This window comes from Passer montanus, unplaced genomic scaffold (genome assembly GCF_014805655.1).
Source record: "Passer montanus isolate IOZ18808 unplaced genomic scaffold, ASM1480565v1 scaffold35, whole genome shotgun sequence".
In the NCBI taxonomy this organism is placed as follows: domain Eukaryota; kingdom Metazoa; phylum Chordata; class Aves; order Passeriformes; family Passeridae; genus Passer; species Passer montanus.
The window spans coordinates 5694010-5720988 of NW_024368263.1; the positions used below are offsets into that span (position 1 = coordinate 5694010).

Genomic DNA, 26979 nt, shown 5'->3' on the forward strand with positions numbered 1-26979 from the left:
TCTAAACCCTTTTTGAGCAGAGATGAGGTAGCTTGGGGAGTGGCCCTTCCTGTGTAGGGGATGAGAATGCATTACTGTGCTAGGCTTATTACTGTGTTGGGCTTACTTAGCTACCACTGCTCACTCACAGTTAATTTCTGAGAGGTGGTAAAAGGAAGGTAAACAGATTGTGTTGGGCTTACTTAGCTAGCACTGCTCACTCATAGGTTAATTTCTGAGAGGTGGTAAAAGGAAGGTAAACAGATTTTTTGATGCTGTGGCATCGACCAGTTGAAGGCATTTTGATTTGGGTGTGTGTGACAAGGAGGAGGTGCAGTAGAGGACCCTTCAAGGGAACAGTGCTGCTGTGCAGAAGTTCTTAATAAGCATTTGCCCTCTGGCCCTTCCAGCCCCAGGAAATCTGGGAGGCATTTGGGAACTGCTTTGTACTAAGAGGCAGTTAGAGCAAGGGCAGTTGTGTGTTGCCTGGCAGGTTAAAGCCCTCCCAGTGTGAACATGACTGGTAGGAAGGGTGGGTCTGTACTTGTTGCACTCTGAGCCTCAGCTGGTTGTTCTTGCAGTGTGGGACCTCAAGAGTTAAACTCACTTTTTCTCTAAAACTTGTTTCAGTCAGTTTTGGGGGTTTTTTTGTTTTCTGTGGGGCTGGAGGGGGATGAAGAGTTTGAACTTTAAATTTTTTATAAGGTAAAAGTGGGCATATATGAAGAGCAAGACCTCTGTTTATATTATACCTCAAAGACTCAAGCTTGTGCAGTAGTGTGAGCTATAGGGCAAAGCACTGCTGTCTGCAGAATTCAGTTGGGTGTGGGCAGGCAGTAAACAAATTGCAGACAACCTCCTGGCCAAACTGGCTGTAATTTTTCATCATGGTAACAGCTGCTTTTCAAAAACAGCCTGTGTTTCTGCCACAGTATTTGAGCAGGTTCTGTATGTGGTGAGCAGTCAGTGCTTTGCTTTTCACGCCTGTGCTTTTCAGTAAGTTCACATATCCTCTTTCTGCTCTGGGTTGAAGCCATCCTAATGCCCCAGGCTAGACCTGGGGAAGCTGCCTTTGCCCAGGTACCTCCTAGAATGTACTCCTGTCCCCTGCATCAGGGCTGGGGAGCAGAGGGATTTCTCTGGCCCTTCAGCTTTCTTCCTTCTGGCAGTTGTTTCTTCTACCTGAGGCCAGAATGTGAAGGCTTGGATTAGACAATCTTCCATCTTCTTCCTTCTGAATTCACCATGGCTTGCAGTTCATTCTACAGTTTTTGGCTGTGCCCAGATCTTTGCTGCAGTTGGAAAAGCAATTTGTACCTAGCTACTGTTGGAAATACATCCTCAGGTAGGGTAATAAAGCTCACACAGAAAGCGTAGTCCTTCATAAAATATATTTATTCAATTAAAACAAATTATATGACAAGAGTTTTTGGCAATTTTAGTCACAGTATGTTATATCAAACTGAAACTCTAGCAACACACACTTTTCTTATTAGAAGCTGAATGTGCTCTCACAGTTGTAAACACAGCACTGAAAACCTCTGCATTTTTCAAATCATGGATGTATGCTCTTGACAAACCTCAGTCTGTATTCTGTGGCATTCCTTGGCTGATAATACAAAATAATTTCACCAAGTGCAGGAGTTGTTTGGACTATGGACACATAACAGTGCTTACAACGAATCTTTTATGTCACCCATGATTCTGCTCACATACCTCTCCACCCCACCCAGATACAGATATGTCTAGTAAGGTTATATGTACACAGAAAGCATTGTAGGATTATGAAGAATTTGAGACTTGTTCTTTTTATCAGTTTGATTGAAGTCAGCTTTAAAATTGCTTCCATACTGACACTGGCTTTGCAGTCAGTAGTTATGTCATGCATGGCACATGCCAGCAGTGTATGTGGTCCGAGTTCATTTTTCTGTTGCTGATTCAGGAAGAAACATGTATTTACACTGGACAAATTCTTTTACTGACCAAGACTATGCAGAAATTAATTTACAGTCCTAATCTGTGGAATAAGAAGAAAGGGATCAATTGCTGTCTTTGGTTTGAAATCTTGCTTTCTGTAACTCAAAAATCATCAAAGCCTTGGCTCAAAGTTCACTCTATTCATGGTTTCAATTTTTTTTAGTTATTTGGTCACTATTATAGTTGTTAATTCTGAACAGTCCACTTTTAGTTTTAAATGTGAGACTGGAGCCTTGCAGTGCTGTACCCTCTAAGAGCACAGTGCATACAGTACTGTACTGCATACCTTAGGTTCTTTTGATGGCTGGATCATTTTCAACCTCAATATTGAAAGCAACAAGACCATTAAATGAAAAGCCTAAATAAAAGGTCACATTTTCATTTCCACCAGGCACTGATTCATGATGGAGTGGCAAGATACGGAGTTCTTTCACGTGACCTTGTATAAATAAATTTCTGTCCTTGGTCCAGCCAGAAACTCTCTTGAGATTGTCACGAATTTTGGAAATATTCCATACAGTTCCATGCAGCCACTTCATTCTCCTCTCATCTAAGGATCCCACCATCAATTTGTCAATTTTATTTTTGTGCACTATCTTACTTAAGCCATAACCCTTTCCCAGAAAAAAATGGGTGTAGATTCTTTTCTTTCTGGTAGGAACATCTTTCATTTTGATGTCATACAAGCGTTTCAGGGTTTGAAGGGCTGAAGTTAAAATTTCATCTTTATCAGGATTAGGCTCTTTGTCTAATGCCTCATCTGGCCAGTACAGCAAGGTGAGCAAAAAATAGGCACTTGCTGGAAATTGTCTTTTTCCTTTGAAGAACCTTAGACTGAGCTCACGAAGAGTTGGCAGTGGAAGGAGTTTGGCTGATCCTGGTGCTAAGCAGGCTAATGTGATGTGGCACAAAATAAAATTGATCAAATCATTGTCCTCCAACCTGTTCCTTGTCGGGTTTTCTGGATAGAAACTAAGGATCTTTTCTAGCTTTTCAGCTGACCTGTTCTCTTTCTTATCTGTTAAGAATGACAGGATATTGGTGACATTTCCTCCACCACTCCCATAAATACTCAGGCGTCTCATGAGCTGAGTGTCAGGACCATTGTTGCTGTCATCTATAAGTGATGGTGAGATGAAGAATTTAGCATATACAGCTGACTGCTTTCTCAGCCATTTTCTGGGATTATAAATTTGTTCTTCCTTATCATCATTTTCATCATCCTTCTCTTGGTTTTTATCTGTTTGGAAATAACTTAGTTCCTCTGAAATCCATTCCAGAGCATTGTACAGGTTCTGGCGCAAGCCTTTCAAGCGGGAATGAAGCCTTCCCCATGTTCTTTTTATGTCTTCTGGAATGTAATCTGTGGTGAGATATTTCACAAGCTCAGTATGTTCCCCCTCTGGACTTCTGTGGAATACAGGCAGCGTGGACAAAAATCGAAGAAGGCGACAGCCTACTTCTACTTCTCCAAAATAGCCAGCGTTGTTCATACTTTCACGTTCTTCCTTCGCTGCCTGTTGTGCAGCCCTGAAGCATTTCATAGCTTTAAGAGCAAGCAATATCTTCTCGATGATCCTTTCAGGGGTATCCTCCTCTGTCATTTTATCCACAGTGAAACTGAACCATCTCCTGTAGACTTGACCTTCTGTATCCAAAATGAAAGAATCAGTTGGCAAATGGGATTTTGCAACCCTTGCCCAGTATTCAGCATCTTCAAATTTTTCATTGCTGTAATTTAGTCTGGCAAGCTGCTGGGCAAAAAAAGGATCTTTTCCAAGGAGTTCATATGCAGCTTTTAAAACCCCAATGGCTTTTTCACAGTCTTCAGCTTCACAGACATGTTCAATGAATGGGGAGAAGAGAGTATCAGTGTTGTCACCCCTGCTTCTTTTATCGCGTCGAATAAACAGATGTCTGATAAACTTTATGAATTCTTCTCGTCCAAATCTGTTTTCAAAGAGTATCTTTTCCTGAAGAAGAGTTGTTGCAAGTTGACTTAGTGATTGATTCCCTGAAAGTTGATGCAGAATTTCTTTTGCAACCAGGCAGTGTATTATCCGAATAGATGAAATGTAAGTGGTGCTTTCCCTTAGCTCAATAAAAATCATTCTTACTTGTTCACTCAAGTGATGTTTGAAATCGTATGCTCTTGCTTTACTCTCTGTATATGCACCCAGCCCCAGAAAAGCCTCGCAGTGTGACAGTGAGATGTAGGAATTTGGTACATAGCAGTTGAGCAGGGCAATGTAACGCATCAGGCAGGTGTCACGGGAGGCAGGGTCGATGCCCTGCAGTATGTGCTCTACCATGTCTGACACGTATGTTTTGTTGAACTCCTCACACATCAGCACAAACGTAAGTATGAATTCTGGCTCGGCGTATTTCTGCTGCAGCTTTACAAGTTTGGTGTTAAACAGATTTTTCTCTGAGTCTGTCAGTTTGTGAGTGACAGCAACTGTGTCCAGTGGCGAAGCTTTGCAAAGCCTTTCAGGGTCATTGCATCGTCTGCAGCATATGAGGATGAAGTAAGGCCTGGCGGTTTTCATTTTCCTGGTTGCTACAGCTTCCATTAACTCAATCTGTAGTTCTTCAAAGTACTCATCATCGTAATCTTCGATCAGGAGCAGCACAGGAAAACAGTGAGGGATTTCCTTTTCTTCATAATCTCTAAGGGCGAGCACATGATTACAAACGGTTGAGGGTGAATATGAGGTCTTGATAACAGCACATCTAAAACGCTTTCTGCTTTTCCATAGAACTTGCCGTGCTATTGTGCTTCCACCACTCCCAGGATGGTGAAATATCTTTAGTTTAGCCACAGAATAATTGTGTCCACTTCCTCGTAAAATGCCATCCAAGAGTTTGCTTGCCTCCGCGCACGCTTCGCGCTCAATGATATCCCCACAGAGTTTATTATCAGCAAGCCACAAGTTTTCCCACATGATTTTTCTCCCGCGGTAAAAATTCTGTTCTATTTCTTGTTTTTGTTTATCAGTCCAAAGATTTAATTTGATATCATCACATTGGTCAGCACAAAGGATTTCCAGGGAATACAGCTTCTCTTCTTCCCGCAAGGGAAGCGTACACACGCCTCCAGTGGAAGCTGGCAGGTGTCTGGGCTGGGCTGTAGAAGGCAGCATTGACTGGATGGTGGCATCTACGTGACTGAGCTTCATACCCACAACACTGCATTGTTCCAGGGTCTCAATGCTGCAGGATTCCTGAGCTAGGTTAGCCCACTTTCTGTAATTTTCTCTGGACTCCGCAATGCAGATGATGTACTCCATGCCATTCATCTCTGTATAGAATTCCTGAAAAGTGTCCACAAGTGGTTTCTGCACTGGTGACAGCAAAAGAAAAAGCACAATGAAAGAGCGCTCCGGCAGAATTTCCTCACAGATGCAAGTAATTACTTTCTTCAGGTACTTTTTTTTTGTTCTAATCCATGTATTTTCATCACAAGGTTTTTCATCCCCAAGAAAGTCACTGCGCCCATTGCAGAATATCCAGCTGGTCTGATCAAAGAGTTTCTGAGAGGGAGAATTATCAGTCTTAATTTCTTTGAAAAAATCCTGTAAAAAATAAGAACTTGTTTCATGATGCTCTTTGTATTTGCTGAATAGCCCTGACACATTAGAATGTTCATCAAAGTCAAAGACACAGAAAATGTTCAAGTGCATTAAAAAGTTGATGTACTTCAGATTATCCTGTTCACATCTGTTTGTGACAAGGATGTACCGCAGGGAATCATCCATGTAGCTTTTGCCATCATTTAATAGAATTGATAACTTTCTTCCTAAATCTTGAGGTATTTCTGTAGGTACTTGTGTGCTGGAGAGCTCAGCTCTTTCTCTTTGAGCATCCCTGTCTGGCATGGCTTGAATGAAAGCAGTGAGTTTGTTGCGCTGCACAGGTTCAGACTTTGCTCCCAGTCTCTGGTAGAGAGCTGGTTCTTTGGTCAGGATCACCTTCTGACTGCTTTCATTGTATTTTGGCAAATAAACTTCAAAACAGTTGTTCTTTACCAAGCTGAATGTTGGTTCAATGTCAACCTCCACTACAAATCTTTGTTCCTGAGAGTCTTTTGAAATCACTTCAACAAACACAGGTGGGTGAATACATTTCCTTGCAATTTCTTGTAAATCATTGCAAAAGCACTTGTCTATATAATCCAGTGCATCCACAAAGTCTTCTCGGTTTTTGACCTTTATGCCAACGACCTGTCCGTGTTTCCAGCCCTTGTCCTCAACACTGTCCATGACACCAAAATGGATGGTGCCATTTGTTCGGATGTTCATGCAGGCCGAAGCAAATCGTATCACTTCAGAGGCAAATTTTGATTGCAGTTGATGTTTGTTCAGTTCTGCAGCAGTGTCACAAGATTTGTATTCATGGCAAGGAATGATTAAATCACTGACTCCTGATTCTGGAGCAAGAACTGTGTCTTTCACATATTTGAAATCAGTATCCTGACTTCTAAATGGCCGACAGTTTCTGAGCTCTAAAACTTCATCAGCACTTTGAAGCTGGGATTTTTTGCTCCTTTTTTGCTTCTTGCCAGAAGTAGGAGCTGTGCTCTCGCTGCTGGTTGTACTCACAGCAGCAGAGCTGCCTCCAGTGGCCGTGCCCTGAGCAGGGGCAGTGCTGCCCCTGGCTGGGCCGGGTTGTGCATCTTTTCTGTCGCCTGTTTTGCTGCTGGAGTCCTCAGCTCGCTGTGCATTGTCCTGGAGCCGCAGGAGTTCATTTCTCTTGTGGATTAAGATCTGGATTTGGCCTTTCTTCATTCCTATGTCTTTGAGGAAAGACTCATCCAGTTCCATTAAGGCTGGACCTGTCACTTCTTCTGCATATAGTTTATCTACATACTCCTTCTTGATTCCAGTAGATTCCAGCCAGCATTTGACATGGTTCTCAACCCATTCACTCACAGGTAATGTTTTGTAATCTAGAAGTTAAAATCATGTATTACTAATACAAACTAATGTTTGGCCACACTGAATGTTATTTTCTTTCTAGCAGTCACAATGAGACAGCAGGTCTTAACTTCTTAAATATGTCACTTCTGTTGACAAAGTATCCATAACCTTAATCAGAGGCAGTTCTAAATGGTGCAAGACTAATAAATCAGCAAAGCAGGAAACTAGGAAGGAGACTTGGAAATAATCCTCAAAGGGAGCCAAGGAAATAACCCAAAATGCTTTTTGCAGGGAATGATAAGGTTTATGGGAATTGACAGGGCAGGACTCCCTAAACTGGACAGGTTTGGGTAGATCATTTACCCACTTGAGTCTGATTATTTTTTCCTAAATGAGGACAGAATCAATACAAACCCTAAGATGATAGGAATGCAGATTAGTTCCCCACTAGAGAGAAATACTTCAAACGCAGATACTAAAAAACAAATTGCTACATACAAAGTAGAAATTTTCTGAAAGCAATACATACCCATTGTCTTTGGTGAAGGAAATCCTGCTGTTAATGAATGAAACCCTAGAGAGGGAAAAAGTAAGTAAGTCTTCAGATTTACAGTTCACGTTCCTGACATAGTTCAAGCTGACTTTGGTGTTCTGTTTTCTCAAATTCCTCCCCACTTTTTTGGTCCAAGGTCATTTCTGTACCTCTAAAAGCCTGTTCTTTCCAGCTGTGCTGCTTCTGTGTGCCTGTGTGAAGGCAGCTGCTCCTGCCTGACACACACGTGGATGTGAAAAAAGTAGGGGGTTGCTGCAGAGGTTTGTGCTGACAGCTGAGCCCAAGAGTTCCTTTTGTTATATACTGGAGAAAAGGAGGCTCCTCCCCACTGTGTCCTCCAGGTTCTATCCCTTACTTTTGATTGCTTTTTCTTACTTCCCCTGCCTTTTGTTCCTTCACACTTGCTTTTTTTCCCCCCTCTTTTTTGGTAGGTACACTCTCCCTTGCTCCTTCTCTTTTCCCATATCTGTTCTGGTGCTTACCAAAATTCCCAAGACGCAGTTTGACCCACTGCCCTACCCAGCAGAAGGTTTTCTGTTCAGTGGGGTGTCCTCCCCTGAGTCATGACATCCTTCCTTGCCCAGCCTGCATTCCAGGGGTTCAGAGATGGGTGGCAGCATAGACAGCTTGTTCAGTACTGCAGGAGGAATGGGTTTGTTATGAATGAAGGTCTATATGTCTAATTGAATAAACAGCAAAATTGAATTTAACAGCAATTTTAATTTAGCAACAACTTTTTATAAATTAATACAACCAAGTATATTAAATATAATCAAGCATATACAAAAATTTGGCAGTGATGTATTAAGTATGGTTAAGGTTTGTAAAAAGCAAAAGCAAAACCAACCAGTGTACAGGGAGGGTTTCTCACCCTGCCTCACATATGAAACAAAGGAATCCAAACCCAGCTTATATACTGTATGCTAATACATATTCATCAATATTCTCCTGTTAATCTCCTCCTGTTTTTGATTCTTTAAATCGCTGTCACTGTTCTGCACAGCACGTGCTCCAGTTGTTGCTAGGGGGGCTCCTGGCTCTTTGGTGGTCTTTGCAGAGGAAGGCTCACTGTCTTCCTCACTGCCCTCTGCACCATCTAACAGGTTGCACGTGCACATTAAGCTTTGTGTTATGTAAGTGTGTAATGTGTTCCAAATAAGCCTTATTATTTCATACATAAAACCACTACTTTAGATTCCATATCCCTACTTTGCTCATCCCAAGGCTGATTCTGCTTTGGGATCTTGCTTATCTCAGTACTACAGCCTATATCCTGTTTTTCACATGTAACATCTGCACAGGGACCCATCTGCTTTGTAATACTAATCACATATATTTTTCCTTTTTTATTTTATAGTAATTATTTTCTAAAATATTGATATAGTTACAATTTAGCATGAATCATAGCCATTTATCACATTTAAATGCAGCTGCTCAGTGTGACATTCACAGTCAGCAGTAACCATCCACAGCCGTGTCACCGGGGTCACAGTGAAAGGTGCACTGTGCTGTGCTGGTGTTCCCTCCCTCACTGTGCTGGGGAGACTCAGCTCTGGTCCAGGCAGCTCCACCCCTGCAGCTCCTGGTGCGAGCAGTGCCCTCAGCCAGTGTGAAAGGAGCAGCCCCAGTGCAGCTGGGCGAGCTCTCCACAATATCTGCAGGGTAATGGTGGAGACTGGGCACAGGAGAAGAGTTCACTCCCCAGCACCAAGGCTTGGCAAGGGGTGGTTTGGGGAGATGCTGCTCAGGGAGAACAGGCTATGCTGGAGAAAGCCAACAAGTGCACTCGTACCCTTTCTGTGTCTGGTCAGCCCTGGGGCAGCCTCGGCTGAGGCACAGCATGGCTGGAGCTTTGGTGTGAGCAGGGGGCTCTGAGGGGGGAGCCTCTTACGGGGCTGCCCTGATGTGCTGTAGGTGTCAGGCATCCCTCAGAGTAAGAGTAAGCAGGCTGGTGATGAAAATGGTGGGAGAGGGATTTCCACCGACGCTTGCTGCAGCCTTCCCCGAGAAAGGGGGCTAAAAATGTCCCTGAAATATTGATCTTTCGGTGCCTTTGGCCACGGCCCAGGGCTGGGCTTGTACTGTGGAATCCCATCCCGCCCTTGTCCTCTGTCCCAGCCCTGACAGCTGACGTAGGGAAGCGCTGCCAAACAAAGAGCCTTGCGGGGAATCGAAACTGGAACGGCGCTGGGCAGAGGGGGCTGGGCGGCACGGCTGGAGCGGCCCGGGGTCCCGGATCCCGGCTGGTTCTGGGGGTTTAGAAATGAGCAGGTTCGGGGTTTGCTCCAGGGGGCTCTGGGCACCCCGGGCAGGGACGGGGTGCGGGCAGGGCTGCGGGCAGGGCCGTCTGCGCCCCGCTCCCACCTCCCCGAGCTGCTCACACTCCGTGGGCTGCTGCCGGGCAGCTCCAGCCCGGTGGGGTGGCCGGGGCAGCGGAGGGACGGCCTCACTTTTCGTTAAACCCGCTCCCAGTAGAGTAAGCCCGCAGCGCAGGAGGGCTTACCTGGCAGAGCCCGCGGGTGCTCCCAGCGCCGTCTGCCCGCAGGGAGAGGTTTCCGTAGGAGGGAAGGTGCTCCCACACCTGTGGTGCCAGGCCCGGCACGGGCAGCAGGCTGTGCGTGTTCTGCAGCTCCCGCCGCTCTCTTGAAAATTATTCCGGAAATAAAAAGGGGAAACTGCTTTATAGAAGCATTCTTGGTGAGCTATCAAGTCTCCACCCCCTTCACGGCAGTGCTGCTGCTGGGTGGTGCTGCTGATAGGAATCCACCAAAAACAGGTGTCAGGATGGGTGTGGCATATATTTACTCCTTGTTTTGTATTTTAAACGTTCAGCTCCATCTCACTGCCCTCTGTACGTACCTGTTCACTCCAGGCCCCCTCACCAAGTAGAGGAGAGGCTGGCGGGAGGCTCCTGGCCCAGCCCTCGGTGCCACCGGGCCCAAGGCAGGCTGGGCTGCAGCAGAACTGTCCTGCTGCCTTTCTGTTTCCTGCAAAGCACGTGAGCAGTCAGAGCTCACTTTCCCCAAAACCATTTATTTATGGTGTTTATCGCACAGCAGCACAGTCCTGCCGTTTTATCTCACCTGAGCACCTGCCCCAGCCGCCAGGCTGGAGGGGCTGCTGCCTGGGGACTGCCAGGGGAGCCTTGGGCTCTTGGGCCTTCAGGGAGGCTCCCCCCACCTGAACAACTCCTGCATCCTCTGCTGCATCAGCAGGCACGAAATGGTTTGAGCAGGCTCAAAAACGGGCAGGAAATGGTTTGAGCAGGCCCAAAACCAGGCACTTGTCCCTTCTCGAGGGAAGCAGGACCAGGCTGCTGCAGGCCCTGGGCACACAACGGCACTGAAAGCTGTGGGGTTTTAATCTGAGTCTTTATTTAGTAGATTTATAAAAGACCTTTACATGAGAAATACAAAAATATGAAATAGGCTTTGAATCTTTTTTTGTAAAATTACCGTTATTTTTTCAAGCTTTAGAACATGTAACCTGCACAGTTTGGCATCTTAGGTAAATTGCTCTCACACATTGTAAAAGTAGGAAAAAACATCCTGTGAAGTATCTCCAGAAAAATAGCTGTACATACCCCATCATACTTGGGGTATTACTAGCAATAATTTATTTAAGACACAGTGGCACAGTCATACAAATTCTCACTTGCTAATTTCTCCTTTAATTAATTCCATTGAAAGATGCAGTATCACTTTCCTCTTCCAGTTGTTATCTGATGATTAAATATGAACACAAAACTGATTAAGACTGATTTGGCATGCTTCATACTTGTACCATGTGGATTTGATACCACTTTGTAGTAAAAATTAAATAAATATAAATACATTAAATAAATATATTGTAAAAGAACACCCCAGTTACATTAGAATTCAGCATTTCCTCATCCTAGCACACGTGACACTTTGTCACAGCTTCAGGGCCAGTGTAAAGAAATACTGCACCTTTAAGCACACAGGCTCCCTGGATGGAATTACCAGCCCCCACACACAGGAAATGGGGCTCTACAGCTCTGTAGCACCCCTTCAACACTGCCCTGATTTCACTGCTCTGAACAGCTCTTGGTGCCTGCTTTTCCCAGGACTCATCTCACCCCTGGCTCTGTGGCTGTGGCCCTTTCTCAGCCCCTGAGGGACATTTGCAGTTGATGAGTCACAGGCAGCTCCCAGCTGCCATTGGTGCTTGAGCAGATCTGCTCTCATACTGTGAGTTAAGTCAAGGATTGTTCAACCTGTTCTGCAAATACTGCTTCATATTAAACAACAAGGCTTATTTTCAGAGTAGGAAAACCTTGAATTGATGTTTCAAGTCAGTATTTTTTAAAACTGTTTGTGCTCAAGTATAAGAGCCTAACTTTCCAGAGTAGTACTGGTTAAACAGAAATGGTACTTTCATACCATTTTTAGGATAATCATGAATGATTCCCTTTACAATCACTGTGGTGTGCCTAATGTGGCAGCAGTGCAATGGCAGGTTCAGATATTTTGCTACAACCAAAGGGCTCCTTTTGCACATCCCAGTCCCGAGTAATTATATCATTTCAATCACTAAATTTGATTTTTTTTGGTAGTAAAACACATCCGTTACAAAATCACGTACAGTACAGGAATATTGGGTGATGGTTCTATCCAGCTTTTGCTCTTCAGTTCCACAGTCTTGAAAACTGCCTTGGAGTCAGTAACTCCATCCCCAGGGTTCAGCGCTTTACCACTCGTGCCCTGAGCTCCACCAGCTCCTGATCCAGCACAGCCACAGGGACAAGGCACTTTTGGAAGCTTGGTTTCTTCAGAGAGAGAGAATTCAGCTCTTTGATCCCACTTTTCCCTGCTAAGGGTAGGCCTGTGCTTGGAATGTTGGTCCCAGAGAAGAAAGCTCCATCCCTCTCCTCTCAAACCGTGTCTCCTGTAAGGCTCAGCTCTGCAGAGTCCTCAGCATAGTAATGCTGGAAGAGTCTTTCTTGGCAGCAGATGTGCATAGCGTGGTAGGTGTGCAGGAGCAGGCGAGGGAAACGAGCTGTGAAGTAACACACAAAATCATCTGGGATGGAGCCCAGGGTCTCCTGCACTTCGGGAGGCAGTTCCCTGTAATGGTGCTTCTGTGGAGGAAGACAGAAGAGGGAAAAGCTCAGTCAGAGGGTTTGTTCAAAAGCCTTTGTAAACAGAGCTGTTGGTGTTCCTGGACACAGTAACCTCCTAGTGGGCTCTTGTAAAGGAGCTCAGTACCTAAATCAGGGTCTGGTACAGGCTGGCAACAACAGCAGCCAGAGGCAGGAACGCAGAGTGCACGAGAGGAAGAGACTCCTTTACCTTATTTCTCATCGCCCTCAGAAGGTCCCGGACAGAGCCACCTTTATAGGATCTGAATTTTCGAAGATCTGCAAGAGAAACACATTTTTTGTGTGTGTTGTGATGCAGTTTTAGGTGCTGGGGTGTATGTCTGCAGCCACAGATCCTTGTAGGTGTGTTTCAGTACATAAACACGTACTTCCATTTGAAGAAACACTTTACTGATAAGTAACAGTGATGTGCCAAAACTGAGACAGTGTTAGCCTTACTTTCCTGTCCCAGCAAACTGGAACAGCAGGTAATTCCCCCTCTGACAAAATTCTGTCCATTACCTGTCTGAAGAGGAACAGTGATGTGCTCTCTCCAGTCCATTTTCACCACTTCTCTTCCACCTCTTTCTAGCTGCTTGACTATTGGACCGTCTAAAGATTCTTTCTCTATCCGGTCACTAACATCCTGGAAGAGACATTCAGATTATTTCTAGTTCTATTTCCAAGCTTTTCCCAGTGTTGTCAAATTGCTGCTTCTGGCCCATTACAGCTTGTCCTGGTACGGTAGTAAAGTTAGAATTCCACTTCATGACAGTGCTTGGGAATAAGATACAGAAGTATCTGAGATTAATTGTTTCACCCTCTTCCAAAGCCTTTTTAGCACAGAGGAGAAGATGAGGCTGGAAAGGATCTCAAGCCCTCAGCCACTTCCCACACCACATCAGGATTCAGTGCTTGTTCACTCCTCCTGGCCACGTTCTCTGTGGGTACTGCAGCTGCTAGAGGAGACCTTCCTCCCACCAGCTGACCTTGGTAACATCAGCTCTGGCCCCCTCGGAAGGATCTGCTGTAAGACTAAGCCAGGTTTTACAACTGGCCTGCCTCACTCCTCTCAGTAAGGCTGTGGGTTCTGTGACCTCAGGCACAAAAGAGAGACAGAATTCAAGACCTGAAAAAGCCCTGAGAACGGAGAGGAGAGAAAAGGTCATCACAAACCTGAAAGAACTGGAGCTGTTTTTCTAGACTCCAAAAGAAGGGGTGTTTGAGCACACAGCTGGCAGACGGCCGTTTCTGAGGGTCCATGTTTATCATCTGCTCTATTAAATCACGAGCAACAATGTCTTCTGCAAGGAAGAGTGTGCAAGCAAATTTACTTCTTTTATTTTCTCTATGTTCTTAGGCTATATTAAAATGTAAAATTTTGTGATTTTATAATATTTTGTACTTCAGAAATTCATTATGGTCTCTACTTCCTCCTGTCCTGCTAGTTCAAGTGCTGCCCTCACAGATCTGCTGGGCAATCAACAGAAAGACTATCAAAGACTAAGAATATCAAAGTTCAGCTCTCTCTTCCTTTAAATACAGGAAATAACTCCACAATCAAGATTGCAGGTTTCCAAAGTGTGTATTCCAGAGTTGCCCTGGGGCACTAACTCCAAGAACTTTAGGCCCTTTACTTCAGGAGGACCTGAAGAGTAAAGCTTTCATCTCTGCCAGGCTGGGAGTAACTGTGGGCCTTGGTTCTGTCACTGGTGCTGGTGCTCAGCAGCCTGGCCCTCCCTGGTCCCTGCAGTGCAGTCCTTACCGTGCCTCCCTGCCTCCAGAGCCTCCAGGCTGTATGCTCCCAGCAGGATGTTGGCTTGCCGCTGCAGGGACTTGCCAAAGGGATGGCCACCTTCAGACACCACGTAATAGAAGACGCAGCCAGCTGAAAAGATGTCCACAGTGTATGTCTGCAAAGAAACAGCCTTCACTAGCACTGGCATATTTTCCCCCTGAAAGCTCAGATTCTCATAGGATGGTTATTTTGCATCTGAGAGCAGAAGGAAATTTTCCAACTCACAGATTTGAGCTCGAGGCAGCCTGGAGGCCCAGGCACCAGGTGCTGCCTGTCTCAGGGTGTGCCTGGTCCTGGGCAGCCTGGGAGGGTGAGGACTTACAGGGTTCTCTTTGCAGTCTTCACTCAGCATCTCTGGGGCGATCCAGCCTTCGGTGCCCGGCACGCCCGAGCGGCGGCTGAAGCTGTGCCTGCCCACTGCCAGCTTCTTGCACAGCCCAAAGTCTGAAATCATGGCCTTGACCTTCCCGTGAGCGTTGGGCATCGAGATGAGGATGTTGTGAGGCTTCAGGTCCCTGTGGACTGTGACAAACACCCATTTACCCACTCAGGCAGTCCCAACAATCTTTTGTTTAAGTGGACCTTTCACAAGGCTGAACCACCATTCATGAAACCAAAGTCATAACTTCAAATTATTTTCATCAGTAATTTCTTCTTTTTTTTTTTTATTCCACCTTGTTTTATACAACTTCTATCTTAAAAACTCAGCACCCTGCACCAACAATAAGGACTTGCCTTAGTACTCCAGGGCTGCAGAATGTTGCAGAGACAAGGCCAGTGTCAAATCACAGAACCACAGAATGGTTTGGGTCTGAAGGGACCTCAAAGATCATCTCATTCCAACTCCCCTGCCATAAGCAGGGTCACCTTCCAATAGGCCAGATGAACAGTACCAGACCAGTAGCTCTTTATTTTACAGCTAAGAAAATGTAGCTCTCCATCCAGTCCTGAAAGGAGAGGCATTCTTACCAATATTCAGGGAGTGCAGGTAAGCCAGCCCAGATGTTGTCTGCTGCAGGAGAATGATGGGTTGTAAGCCATGGTGGCTGAAGGCCTTCTGCTCAACATACTGCAACAGAGAACCAGGACAGTCAGCCACAGCACTGCTTAGAAGCTGCATAAATAATAAATCCATGCACTTCACCCACCAAAAGAGACATGACTGGATAAATTGTGCTAGCTGGTAACACACAGCAAAGAGCTTTTTTTTGGCTGAAGGTGATGATCTCTAAAGTCTCATTCAGAGCTAGAATTCTGTATGGCACTGTGCTCCAGAAAGAAGAACAGCCTTCAAAGTCTCCATGGTAGGAGGGGGAGGATGACTAGAAGGGAGTCCTTCACAAGAAGTTAAAAATCAAAGGACAACACCTTCTGTCCATAAATCAGTCCAGGGTTAGGGATCTCCTTTTACAGGTCTGAAAACACCCCTGTTCTAGGAACATGGAACTGCCACAGAGGTGACAGTAAATGGAGCATCCCCAGTGCCAGGCACTTCAGCAGGTTAAGCTGAAGGGAAGAGAAGGGCTGGCAGGGGGAGGGTGCTGCCAGGCGGGGTCACCTCCTGCAGGGTGGCGGCGCACAGCTCGATGGCGATGTACTGGAACTGCCGGTCGCGCTCCGTGCAGAAGTAGCGGATCACGTTCGGGTGCTCGTCGGACTCGCGCAGCAGCTGCACCTCCCGGTCTGCAAAGCTGAAGCACTCGGGGAGAATCCTCTTCACTGCCACGTCACGGTTATCAAAGGAGCCCCTGCAGCCAGGGAGGGAAGGCACAACAGCCCTTCACACTCTGGAGCCAGAGCACGTACAGAAAACATGACAACAGCAGAAGCCACTGTAGAGGCCAATGAAAGCATTTCCTGTGCTGGAATCAGGTACATTGGCCAGTCAACGCTTCTTAGGGAAGTAAAGAAGTTTTTGCTGGTGAAGAAAATGCATGAAAATATTCCAGACACATGCAAAAAGTTTCATTTCTGTTCATAGTAGATCGTGAGGGCTTTAATAAAGAAACAAATTAAAAGGACCTAATACAAACACAATATTGGTCTGTTCAATGCACACATTCTTTTTTACCTGTAGACAATTGTCCCTTCAGCACCATGTCCCAATACATCTTTAGGGTTAAATGAAATCTTGCCAACAATCACTCGGTTTGCTTCTTCATCTGAACAAGAAAAGAAAAACAAGCACTGGTTTAAGATGGGGAAAGACAGCCTTTTACAATTGCACGGACTTTGGGACCAGTCTGTAAAAGTCTTTTAATCCATGTTTCAATTTAACACACATATGATCAAAAGAAATGACTATGTCCACATTGGTACTTACTCTGAGTAGGCAAATAGCCTGTGGTGACCCAATGAGCCAACATCAAGAATCAAAACACATTTACACACACCTCATGGTTCATGGCTGTGAGAAATGAGTGGTTCTCAGCAGCCAAATCTTTCTAAAAGTTGATGTTGCATTTAGGAAATGTGGCTGACAGTAATGGAAGTGGGTTTAGTAGCCTTTGAAGGGACAATGAGTGCATAGGAAGACCGGGCAAGAAGATTGTGCTGCCTAATCCCAATTTCTTGAGTCCAGTTAATCATAAAATGTGTTTTTGTTTAAATGAGTATCTCACTGGAATGGCTGCAAGTAACAGGAACACAATGCCCTGGGCAGCAGAAGCCCACAGCTGGCTGTTACTGTAAAGGAACAATCCTGCTGAGGTGCAGGGCTCAGCCTGAATGAGGAAAATGGTTCTTTTCATCTTGCTGAGCTATGAAGTATCATCAATAACTATTCTACTGTACCATCACAGAGACTGGGGCAATAAAAACACAATAAACCACACTGAGTCAACTTTACCTCCCTCTTCTTGCTCAGTGGAGAGGCAGCTCCCAACATCAGACGTGGAGATGTTGGAATAGGCAGAGTGGTTTGAAGCTCGGGGGGACAGGTTTGGGGTGCTGGCAGCTGAGCTCTCCGTGCGGCCGTAGGACACGTCCAGGAAATCTGCCTCAGCTGGGAGCTCACCAGCAGCACCAAAGGGCAGCTTCTGCTGCTGCAAGAGCTGGATCTTCTCTTCCAGCTGATGCTGCCTCTGCTGCTGCTGGTGGACACTCTGTGAGAAAGGAGCTCAGTGAAGATTTGGCAGTCAGGTAATGCAAGGGAACTCTACAGCTACTGGGGAGCTACTTCGAAAAGGTGGGAGCCAAACTCTCCTGCCCTGTCCCTGCCAACCACACAGGCTGGGGAACATTCACTCACAATTTGTATTTCATTCTGGACTTCCATTACCAAGGTGAGAAACCATATGGCTTGGTTATAAAAGCTGTTACTAGGTTGACCAGGAGTCTTTAAACCACAGAAGGATAAAGGCTTTGATTCAAAACCTGGAAAACCTGAAGGTGGTTCAGGTGAGGAAGAGAGGAGCAAAGCCAATAGAGCTGAGATCATACCTACAAATAATAATACCTACAAAAACCACAACTAGTGGATGGAAAAGAAAACCTCTCCAGAGCTGACACATATCACCAGAGAAATCCCTGTTAAATCAAACTGGGGCCTTTGCCCCCCAGGGCACATTTGTTAAGAGGGAAATATCCCTGGAGTGTGTCATAACTCCTGTATAATTTCTGGGCTCTACAACATTCCTGATGCTCCCAACACTCAAAAGCACATCAAGCCAGGTCAGCATTACCATTGGGTAGGTGATGATAAAAGCCACCCAGCCCACAAGCAGGAAAGTGCTGAGGATGATTGTGGCCATGTCCTTCAGCATGGAGTCCACTGGAGCCTCTGGCCGCAGGATGGGCCGGGCAGGAGACTCCTCGATGTCCTTTGGAGCAGCTGGAGGCCCTTCTGTTGAGGAACCTTCAACAATGTCAATGACCTGAGGCAAAGAAAGCTCTGTTAGCTCAGTACCTCTGTGGGGAATGAGGCATAGATAGCCAGACTTTCTGCTATATCATTTTTTGTCATTTCTAAACCTACTAAAGTCAAAGTTTGCATGTGGGGGGAAAAAAAAGCAGCAGAAAGCCTTAACTCTGAACCAAGGAATGACATTTCCTCATACCAGTGATTCTATGTGCTAAGTACATAAACATCTGACACAAAAAATGTGAAGTAATTCCATGCATTTTCCTTCTGTATCCTTCCCCAACTTCCACTCCTTTATATTCTCATGCAGTAGGAGAATTATTCTCATCACAAACCTCTTCAATAGTGGCTTTCTCAGAGTCAGCTGGAATCACATTTTCAGGCCTCTTTGGTAAGTTGCTTGGGAATTTCTCCAGGATCTTTGTGGGGGCAGACAATGGTGTTTCATGGTGCCCTTTAAATAAAACACATTTGTTGAAACAGAAAGTTGTCCTTTTTTAGGAAAGATATCCTTGATATCTTTGCTGAAGAGTGAGAACATCACAAAACATGATGCTCATGTATGGAGCAGGACAGAGAAAGGAGAGGGAAAATGGAAGGCAGAGGTCACTGAGAGCTGCAGAGGAACATGAACTGCTTGAGGGAACTGCCTGACATGCAGGAGAGAGGGTATTAGCAAGGAAAGGGATCATGGGAAGAGAAAGATGGCACTTTAAAAAACTGAAAGTTGCACACTGTTCCTGCCCCAGAGCTCCTGTTACATACATCACTCAATTATCACCAGTCATCACTTAAAACTGAACCCCAGACAGTTCCTCATTTTTGAAGCAAAATTGTAAATGCACTGAAAAGTCAATTTCAAAATTCAGGGACTTGGGACACACAGGACAGGCTGACAATTAATAAATATCATCTTCAGCCTCTGTGTTTTAATCCATTTACAAAATGGAGAAAACATGACTGATCCATATGATGAGAATTAAGGTAACAGCATGCACAATAAAAAATCCAAACAGACCCAAATACAGTATTTACAGTAAATAATAAATTAGTATACCCCTCTCTGAAGGAGGGGGCAAATAAGGAATAAATAACTTTCCACATAGTGGAGCACTTCACCTCATCACAGAATAGGGCAGGAGCCTTGGGAAAAACAGAAGGCAGGTGGATATGTAACACATTATTTTACATGTAAATGAGGATAAATTAGGCACTCTAGAATTCAATAATTATGGCCAGGCAGGGCCTCCCACACCTATCAGCAGCCAGTCATTCCAGTAGTTGAGCTTGTGCTTTTCCTTCAGCCTGCCCGAAAACTGATGAGGAGTATTCACCTCATCACAGAATAGGGCAGGAGTCTTGGGAAAAACAGAAGGCAGGTGGATATGTAACACATTATTTTACATGTAAATGAGGATAAATTAGGCACTCTAGAATTCAATAATTATGGCCAGGCAGGGCCTCCCACACCTATCAGCAGCCAGTCATTCCAGTAGTTGAGCTTGTGCTTTTCCTTCAGCCTGCCCGAAAACTTGACATCGGTGCTGGGCGTGATCACGCACTCGCCGCTGTCCTCAATGGTGACTCCCTCTGTCCTCGGACCCTCCAGCAGGGGAAAGGCACTGCCCCGGGGCTGCAGAGAGACCACTGTTACAATTACTGTTACTGTGACCTTCCAATACTGAAATGGGCAACTAAATTTAAAAGCTGGAGGTCAAAATGGGTGGGCAAGCAAAGATTACTGGCAGCAAATTCACTGCGAGTAAACACGGCCATTGTGCCCTCAGCAGCTGCTTCCACAGCCTTGGACATTGGACCTTTTCAGGGACATGTTGCCTGGGAGATGAGATTACTCTTTCTTTTTGTTTTCCCCTACAGTTAAGCAGGGTCTGTATTTCCTACCTGGCAGCCACAATGAGCAAAACAGAACTATGATGCAGTTCCCTGGGGAGTTACTTTCATGAGAAACCAGCAATTTTAACATGAACCACAAAGCACCAACAATAGCAGTAACCTCAGGTCTGCTCCTGCCTGCACAATGAGCAAAACAGAATTATGATGCAGTTTCCTGTCTGTGGGGAGTTACTTTCATGAGCAAACCAGCAATTTTAACATGAACCACAAAGCACCAACAATAGCAGTAACCTCAGGTCTGCTCCTGCCTGAGCCTGCCTGGCACAGTTCCTGGGGAGCTGCAGTTACTGCTTTGCAGCATTGGAAATGAATCTGGAAGTATGGTCGTGTATTCTATGGTTGTTAATTGTTTCAGAAAACACTTAATTTGCTATGCATTTGTTGATAAAAATCTCAAAACCCTCAAATTTCTGTAGATATACAGTCTTCAGTGTTTTATTTTCTATCTTAATTTAATAGAATTTTATGCACAATTCTATTTTAACCTTTCTTCCCAGCCCAGGAAAGCACTCATTTCAGAAAGGCACCTCCCCCCCAGCACTCCCCCTTACCACGACAGTGACTCCCTCGTGCACCATGGAGGGCGACGCGTACAAACTGGTGGAGTATTTCCCTACGTACAGGGTGGGGCTGCAGAAACACAGTCACTGTTAGCAGCAGGCAAATGGAGGAGTGAGCATCTCAGCTAAAACCTGGGCAGCACAACCCCGCAGAACCAATGCAGGAGCTTCCCAAATTAGATACAAAGTATTTGTATCTTGAAAAGCTTTGATCTGTAAAATTATTTGAAGTACTGTACTGCTGTACTATGAAGCCTTTTTTTAAATTATGTCAGTTCATTATTCACAGCACCATCGCTCATTAAACATAACTCATGTCCTGTTTCTGCATTTTTCAATAACTGGCATTTGCCAAAATGCTGTGCACCATTTTTATAGTGTGAAAGGCTTCACGTTAGGAAAACCAATTTAATTCCACATTGTGAGAAACTATTCAACATAGAACATCTAATAACACTTAGGAATATACAATTTCTAAGTTTTTTTAGTTTGGACTCTGACCTTACACACTAAAAGATCAAATATTATATAAAAGAACATCTGGAGAACTCGAAATGCTTTTATGCATTCTTTTCACCATGCTGCACCTTGTAGCACAACCCTTAACTGTTCTGTTTCATGACAGAGCTCTCAAACGGACAGTGAGAACAGCAGAATCCCAGGCTCACGTTAGTTTGCTCTTGGTCTCTGTTTCCTTTGGGAAGGGATATTTCCACTTGGTGATGTGTCCAACCTCCCCAGACATGAAGGTGAGGTAGCGCAGGGTCTCGATGCCCACGTTGGTGTGCAGGACTTTCCTCAGCCCCTCTCGCTGCCAGATGTAAAAGGCCACCACGGGGGAGGCGTAGTTCTGGATCCACAGCACGTCCCCAGACTCGCTGTCCACGGTCACCACCAGCCCGTCCCCGTTGGACACAAAGTGGGACATTTCTGCAATGCACAGACGTGGGGGGGTTACCTGGATCCTGCAGCTTTGACACTGCACAGGAGCAGCTCTGGGCTGCAGTCCCCACCACACCTTTCACTGCACACAGCACAGCAGCAAAGCCTCGCCAGAGCTGGGCAGACACAAGTGCAGCTGCCATTCAAGGGCACTGCAATCAGATTGTGCACCACAGCTCAGATCTGCTGCCTCTCCTGCCATTTCTCACTGAGCTTAAGGAATCACACCTTCAAGAGCTGCACCCTGCTGGACTCAATTTACTGGCAGCTACCTAACAGGCTTTAGATATTGTAGTATGTGAAGGATAAAAATGGGCAGAAGGACATACACCACACAAAAAAAATCAGAATACTTTTGCCTATATACAAAACTCCACTGCAGAAGGGAGACAGCAATTAAATTCTTACTGTATTTTATGTCTTCATCAGGCAAAGTAGCTGCATAATCAAAATAGGTGGCGTTCCATCGCAGCTCCTTCTTTTTGGTGTCATACATTGTTATCGTGTACTCTGTTAAAAAATATACAGTCTGTGAAACAAAAAAACCTATGAGAGGATAGAATCAATCTTCTCAAATCTGAGACACTCCTCAAACACCACACAGCACTCACTGCTGTCAGCATTTCATTTTCCCAACACTATCCCATGTAGAGGGACACACTGATAGAGAGGTTAAAGAACAAGTCTGTAACAATTATTCCTGTTTCTAGTCAGCACCTCCTTGGTGTTGGTCTAACTTTACCAGTTTACTTTATTTAGCACACTGCACTTGTGATGTCAGTGGATCTGCTCTATTTCCATCTTCTTTGCACATTTTTTTAAAAGCTGTGTGTTACAGAACAAACAGTTCACAGCTGGTACTGGAACACACCATTAATTACAATATAAATGCCACTTTGTCAACAAAAAGAATAATGGACCTACTGCCAAAGTTTAAAAAACATTATCTCTCTGCTGCTGAAGTTAATAATTCTTTTGTGTACAATCTAAAATCATAATTCACAAAAGTTTTTCCAAAAAATAAACTTGAAAACCTGAACTGACCACAGGGTTATTTGTTATGAGCCTAAACTTTAAAAATCAGAATTTCTTTTAAACTACAGGAAAAAAAAGCATATGACCTGTTCTCCCAAGATACAGGAGGGATGTTGATGGGCAGAGACTTTCTGCAAAAGAGGAAGTCAAGGTCTGCTGTTTCTCCCCAGTCATGAGGTCAACCACGTACCAAATATCCTGCTTTTTACCTGAAATCATAATTGAAGTCACATTACCATTCAGTTGGAAAAAGTGCACTTTCATTCAGCTTTTCGGTCTTCTTTTTTCTTTAGCAGACTCATGGACTTAGCACAAATCAAGCATTTTTAATGAAACAGTTTTTCACAGTCAGGCTTAGGGTCATCATTTAGCACTACTGGCCAATCCCAAATACTGACCACAAACCCCAAACCCAAATACAATATTTAGAAGAGTAAGTACTATTGGCTGAATGATTTTTTCACACATAAAATCTAACAGAGCTCTGAGTGCAGCAGATCCCAGAGCTCTCAGACGAGGAGACTGAAGTGCTCATGGTGAAAACAGGAGGTGATAAAAAAAAAGTGAGTCTACACCTTACAAACTGCTTAAGGATTGTAATCTAAACATCCCACTCAAGACTATCTTACAATCTAAAGGAGATAAAATTTGAGCTCACCCATGTACAGGATCCCATCAGAGCTGCGACAGGGAGATGCCTGCACCAGCTCTGGGATTGTAAATGGAAGTTTCTAGGGGAAAAACAAACAAACAAGCAATAATTGTATTGGTTATTTCTATGATTATAATATCTGAGAATTCAGCCAGAATAAATACTAAAATATTTAGCAATGCTCAAGTTCCAAAGGGAAATCATAGCAGCTGAGAAAAAAAATCTTGTAGGAAGCCAAACATTTTATCTGAGTATCACCACAAAGTTTAAAAATGAAAGTCAAGCATTGGGCAGTAGCTATGGCCTACATGGATTAGTGACTAATTTGAAAGGTTCAGCATTTTTGTTTGTTTACTAAATCCTATAAAGACCCTCTAAAGGGGTTAGCACAGAGCATTTATTAATCCTGGTTTTAGAAATGTGTTTGGGGAGAGTGACAGATCTGATTGATGTTATTTTGGGTACACCTTTCCCATCAAATCACACAGAGATTATTCAGAATTTGGATAACAAAACATAAATTTCATTTTTAATTATCATTATTTTAGCAAATAACAGAAAATTCATACATGGGACAAGATGTGGTGTTGATATTTTCAAGTAGAAATCATTTTCCTGACAATCACAAGGTGGCAACATTCTGCCCTAACAAAATAGAAGTATGTTTTCCTTCTGCAAAGGCATGAGGTCAACTGGGGCACTTTTTAGGAGAGAATTTAAAAATACACTTACAGTTAAGCCTTCACTGTTCTTGCCACCAAGCGTGTACAAACTGCCATCATTTGGGTCTGGAAGAAATGCTGGCCTAGGATTTAAGCAGCAATTTTAAATGATAAAAATGTATTGTGCTTCTCAGAGAGCAGGAAAGAAACTGTGGTCAGTGCTGGCTTTACAGAGAAGTTCATCTGACATTAAATTTTTTGAAGTTTAATTTATTAACTGTGAAAATTAAAAGATATAAGGAAGTTTCAGAACTGATAAAACATTAGACCCTTAATGTATCTGAATGCACAAAGATCCAAACGTGGCAGGCAATGACTCAGGTGAAAGCTTTTAAACTAAACCTACAAGCTCTTAAAATGACACAGATTTAGAACAAACCCAAATAAAAAACCAAACCAGAGAGCATAAGGAAGGCAAGAAACAATGAAAGAGTTTCCAGAATTAAGTAAATTTGAGAGGTAAAGGGACTGAGTTCATTTACCTACACCCAAACTACACAAAGACCCCAAACTCACTCAAATCCCAATGTCTATGGATCTATGATCAAAAAAAGAAAGGATGCCACCACTGACTTCAGAGACAAAGTTCAAGCCCCAAATTTTCTAGCTAAATGTGAAGCTGCTGCAGGGACCAATCTAAATTTACAGCTTGAGGATGTCATTTGCAGATTCTGGTTGGGGTGGTGGTTGTAGTTTCCTGTGTTTCACTGTTTTTAGTCTCTGTTTGGATTGGGTAAGTACAGAGCCCAGAATCAGTCCTGGCTCTGTCACTTCCCACCTGCCACTCGTGGCACAGTGCACAGCCCTGATGTCCAAACCCAGCAAGGGCTGCAGAGAACAGGCTGCAGTCAGGATGTTTCTTCTTAGCTATTATATGTAGCTAATTCTATCCTTTTATCTGTTCCCCATACCACCTTAAATGGTCTTCTGCAAGGTGTGCAGCTTGTCTAGAACACAGATGGGTTTGGTTAAAATTAAACCAAATTTCAAGATGTCAGTGAAAATCGAACAAGCTGTAAATGAGATAAAGGAAACAGACTTACTCTTCCACATGGATTGGCACCTGGAGGACAGGATCTGCAGACACAGGAAAAGAGAAAGTCAAAATACTAGCAATTCAATCCCTTGAACTCACCAGATACAGGATCAAGTCAGGCCTGTAACATCTTGCTCCTTTTAGAAAGGCTGAATCACAGTTTGAAAGTAAACTCTCAGCAGCCTCCTCTTGTTCCTGGAACTTGGTTCATAAAATGGGAAACTACAAAGCACTTGAGAAAGTCTTCTGAAGTCCTTTGTTTGGTTTTACCAACACTAAATACCCCAAAATTACTGAGAGCTTACAAAATCCTAAATCACAGGATTTTCACTCCTGATGCCAACACCACAGAAGTACCCTGGTTTATAAGACATACTCTACAATTTACAAGACAAACATGTGCTTATTAATGGGTGTACTGGCAGAAAATACCTCAGAAGCCAAGAGGATGCAATCTAAGTATCTCCACTTCTACAGGGAAAATCAAACTCCACTGGAATAAATATGAGCAAGAGGATGAAAAATGACCAAGCAAACATTGTTTTTCACCTCTTCTGTCCCCATGCAAACATCATGATGCAACAGGAAGGAAATAAGAACAAAAACACTGATGTTTTGACAGCCTTTGCCTGGGAAGCTGGCACAGACTGGGCAGCCTGAGTGCACTGGGATATCTGCAGAGCTAAGCAAGGCAAGGACAGGAAATTCAGGGTTCAGGACCCAGGGCTTACAGAGTCTGTACCACTCTGCAGGGCAGGGCACCACACCAGCTGCTGGGTTTGATGGCAATGGCCTGCAAGGATGGCCTGGTTTTACAGGGATTAAAAAATCATAACCCCCTACCCAAGCAGATCTCTGGCTGCAACACAGCTGAAAGCAGCAGCCACCCAAAGAAGCACATTTAATGCCAGAGACAGAAAGAAAGCAGGATATGAGGGATAACAGTACAGTTATCTTTATTTCATTGATTTCTTCTCACAACAGTAAACACTCTCAGAGCAGCTTTGTACGTGTAATTTTTTTCTCTTCAAGGCTAAAAAATGTTCCAGGATACATTCCCAAAGGCGTCAAAATAAACTCCATTTAATTCATTCAGAACCCAAACACAGATCAAAGGCCATAAGAATAATTAATATTCAAACAAAGGAGCTTAGTGACTCATCTTCTGTATCTGTCTCTACAGACCAGGCTGCTTAGTCAGACCTTTTATTGCATTAACTACATCAAGCAATTCATTTCTATCCCTTGTGTGAAGAAACTGGTTTCAGGATATGTTGGGAGGGACACCCCCCCTCATTGATTATATGTCAATTATTTCTCAGTGTTTGCTTGAAGTATTCCACATGCTTTATAATATCTAACACAACACATGGTGACTTACATCATCAGCTCTCCACCCCTAGGGAAAAGCAAGAAAAAAGCATTTTTTGCCCATCATACACAGTGGATTGACTTGAGCTGAGCTGCTGGGTTGAACTACTAAAGGCAAACTGAGACCAGGTTTATGGGCTCAGGGTATCCCTAAATCCGGCTGAAATTACCTAAAAGAAGAGAGACATTAAAGACCAAAGGCAAGAGGTTTGGTAATCACAAATGCTTCATGGGAAAGGAATGCTCAGTTTTGTGAATGAAACAGCATCATGAATCACAAGTGACACCTGGCTCACAGCAAGCAACACCTGGCTCAGTTAAGTAAGATTTCATGCAAACAATGCAATGCTACAAGCATTGCTAAGGGCAAAGGCCAAATAAACTTTGTAAGTCTTCTGATGAACTGATTACAATGAGAGTGTCTTACATGGTAAGAAAATAAACTCTCATCTGTGGTGACAGTGACTATTGTGAGACAACAGCAGCTTCACCAGCAGCACTGGAGAAACTCTTTCCCATTCCTAAAAATGCCCTCAAATGATCACTAGGAGTAACAAA

At 44.1% G+C, this 26979-nt stretch overlaps 2 protein-coding genes across 6 annotated transcripts in view; both read right to left on the reverse strand.

The window, feature by feature from the left end:
* Window positions 1-1359: 1359 nt before the first annotated feature.
* On the reverse strand, window positions 1360-10654 carry LOC120505448 (sterile alpha motif domain-containing protein 9-like). Of its 5 annotated transcripts, none has more exons than XM_039715954.1 (5): window positions 10512-10654; window positions 9932-10070; window positions 7911-8065; window positions 7405-7449; window positions 1360-6904 (listed from the first exon to the last, which is right to left on the reverse strand). In XM_039715954.1, the coding sequence occupies exons 4-5, from the start codon at window positions 7406-7408 to the stop codon at window positions 2244-2246; spliced, it is 4665 nt and encodes a 1554-aa protein (XP_039571888.1). In that variant the 5' UTR covers window positions 7409-7449; window positions 7911-8065; window positions 9932-10070; window positions 10512-10654; the 3' UTR covers window positions 1360-2243. The 5 variants fall into 5 exon arrangements, with proteins under 5 accessions (XP_039571888.1, XP_039571887.1, XP_039571886.1 ...); XM_039715953.1 differs by having other exon boundaries at window positions 10288-10654; XM_039715952.1 differs by having other exon boundaries at window positions 9932-10654.
* A 131-nt stretch (window positions 10655-10785) lies between these two features.
* ERN1 (endoplasmic reticulum to nucleus signaling 1) overlaps window positions 10786-26979 on the reverse strand; it is a 32210-nt gene continuing 16016 nt past the window's right edge. The window contains exons 3-22 of the mRNA XM_039715957.1: window positions 25058-25091; window positions 24025-24097; window positions 23299-23371; window positions 22727-22849; window positions 22014-22115; window positions 21332-21593; window positions 20655-20733; window positions 19660-19822; window positions 18525-18643; window positions 18011-18202; window positions 17176-17431; window positions 16399-16489; window positions 15886-16075; window positions 15297-15396; window positions 14650-14849; window positions 14295-14442; window positions 13706-13833; window positions 13052-13175; window positions 12741-12808; window positions 10786-12529 (exon numbers count right to left, since the gene is read on the reverse strand). Of these exons, the coding sequence (XP_039571891.1) occupies window positions 12323-12529; window positions 12741-12808; window positions 13052-13175; window positions 13706-13833; window positions 14295-14442; window positions 14650-14849; window positions 15297-15396; window positions 15886-16075; window positions 16399-16489; window positions 17176-17431; window positions 18011-18202; window positions 18525-18643; window positions 19660-19822; window positions 20655-20733; window positions 21332-21593; window positions 22014-22115; window positions 22727-22849; window positions 23299-23371; window positions 24025-24097; window positions 25058-25091 (2732 nt within the window). The 3' untranslated portion in view covers window positions 10786-12322. The remainder of the gene's footprint in view (window positions 12530-12740; window positions 12809-13051; window positions 13176-13705; window positions 13834-14294; window positions 14443-14649; window positions 14850-15296; window positions 15397-15885; window positions 16076-16398; window positions 16490-17175; window positions 17432-18010; window positions 18203-18524; window positions 18644-19659; window positions 19823-20654; window positions 20734-21331; window positions 21594-22013; window positions 22116-22726; window positions 22850-23298; window positions 23372-24024; window positions 24098-25057; window positions 25092-26979) is intronic.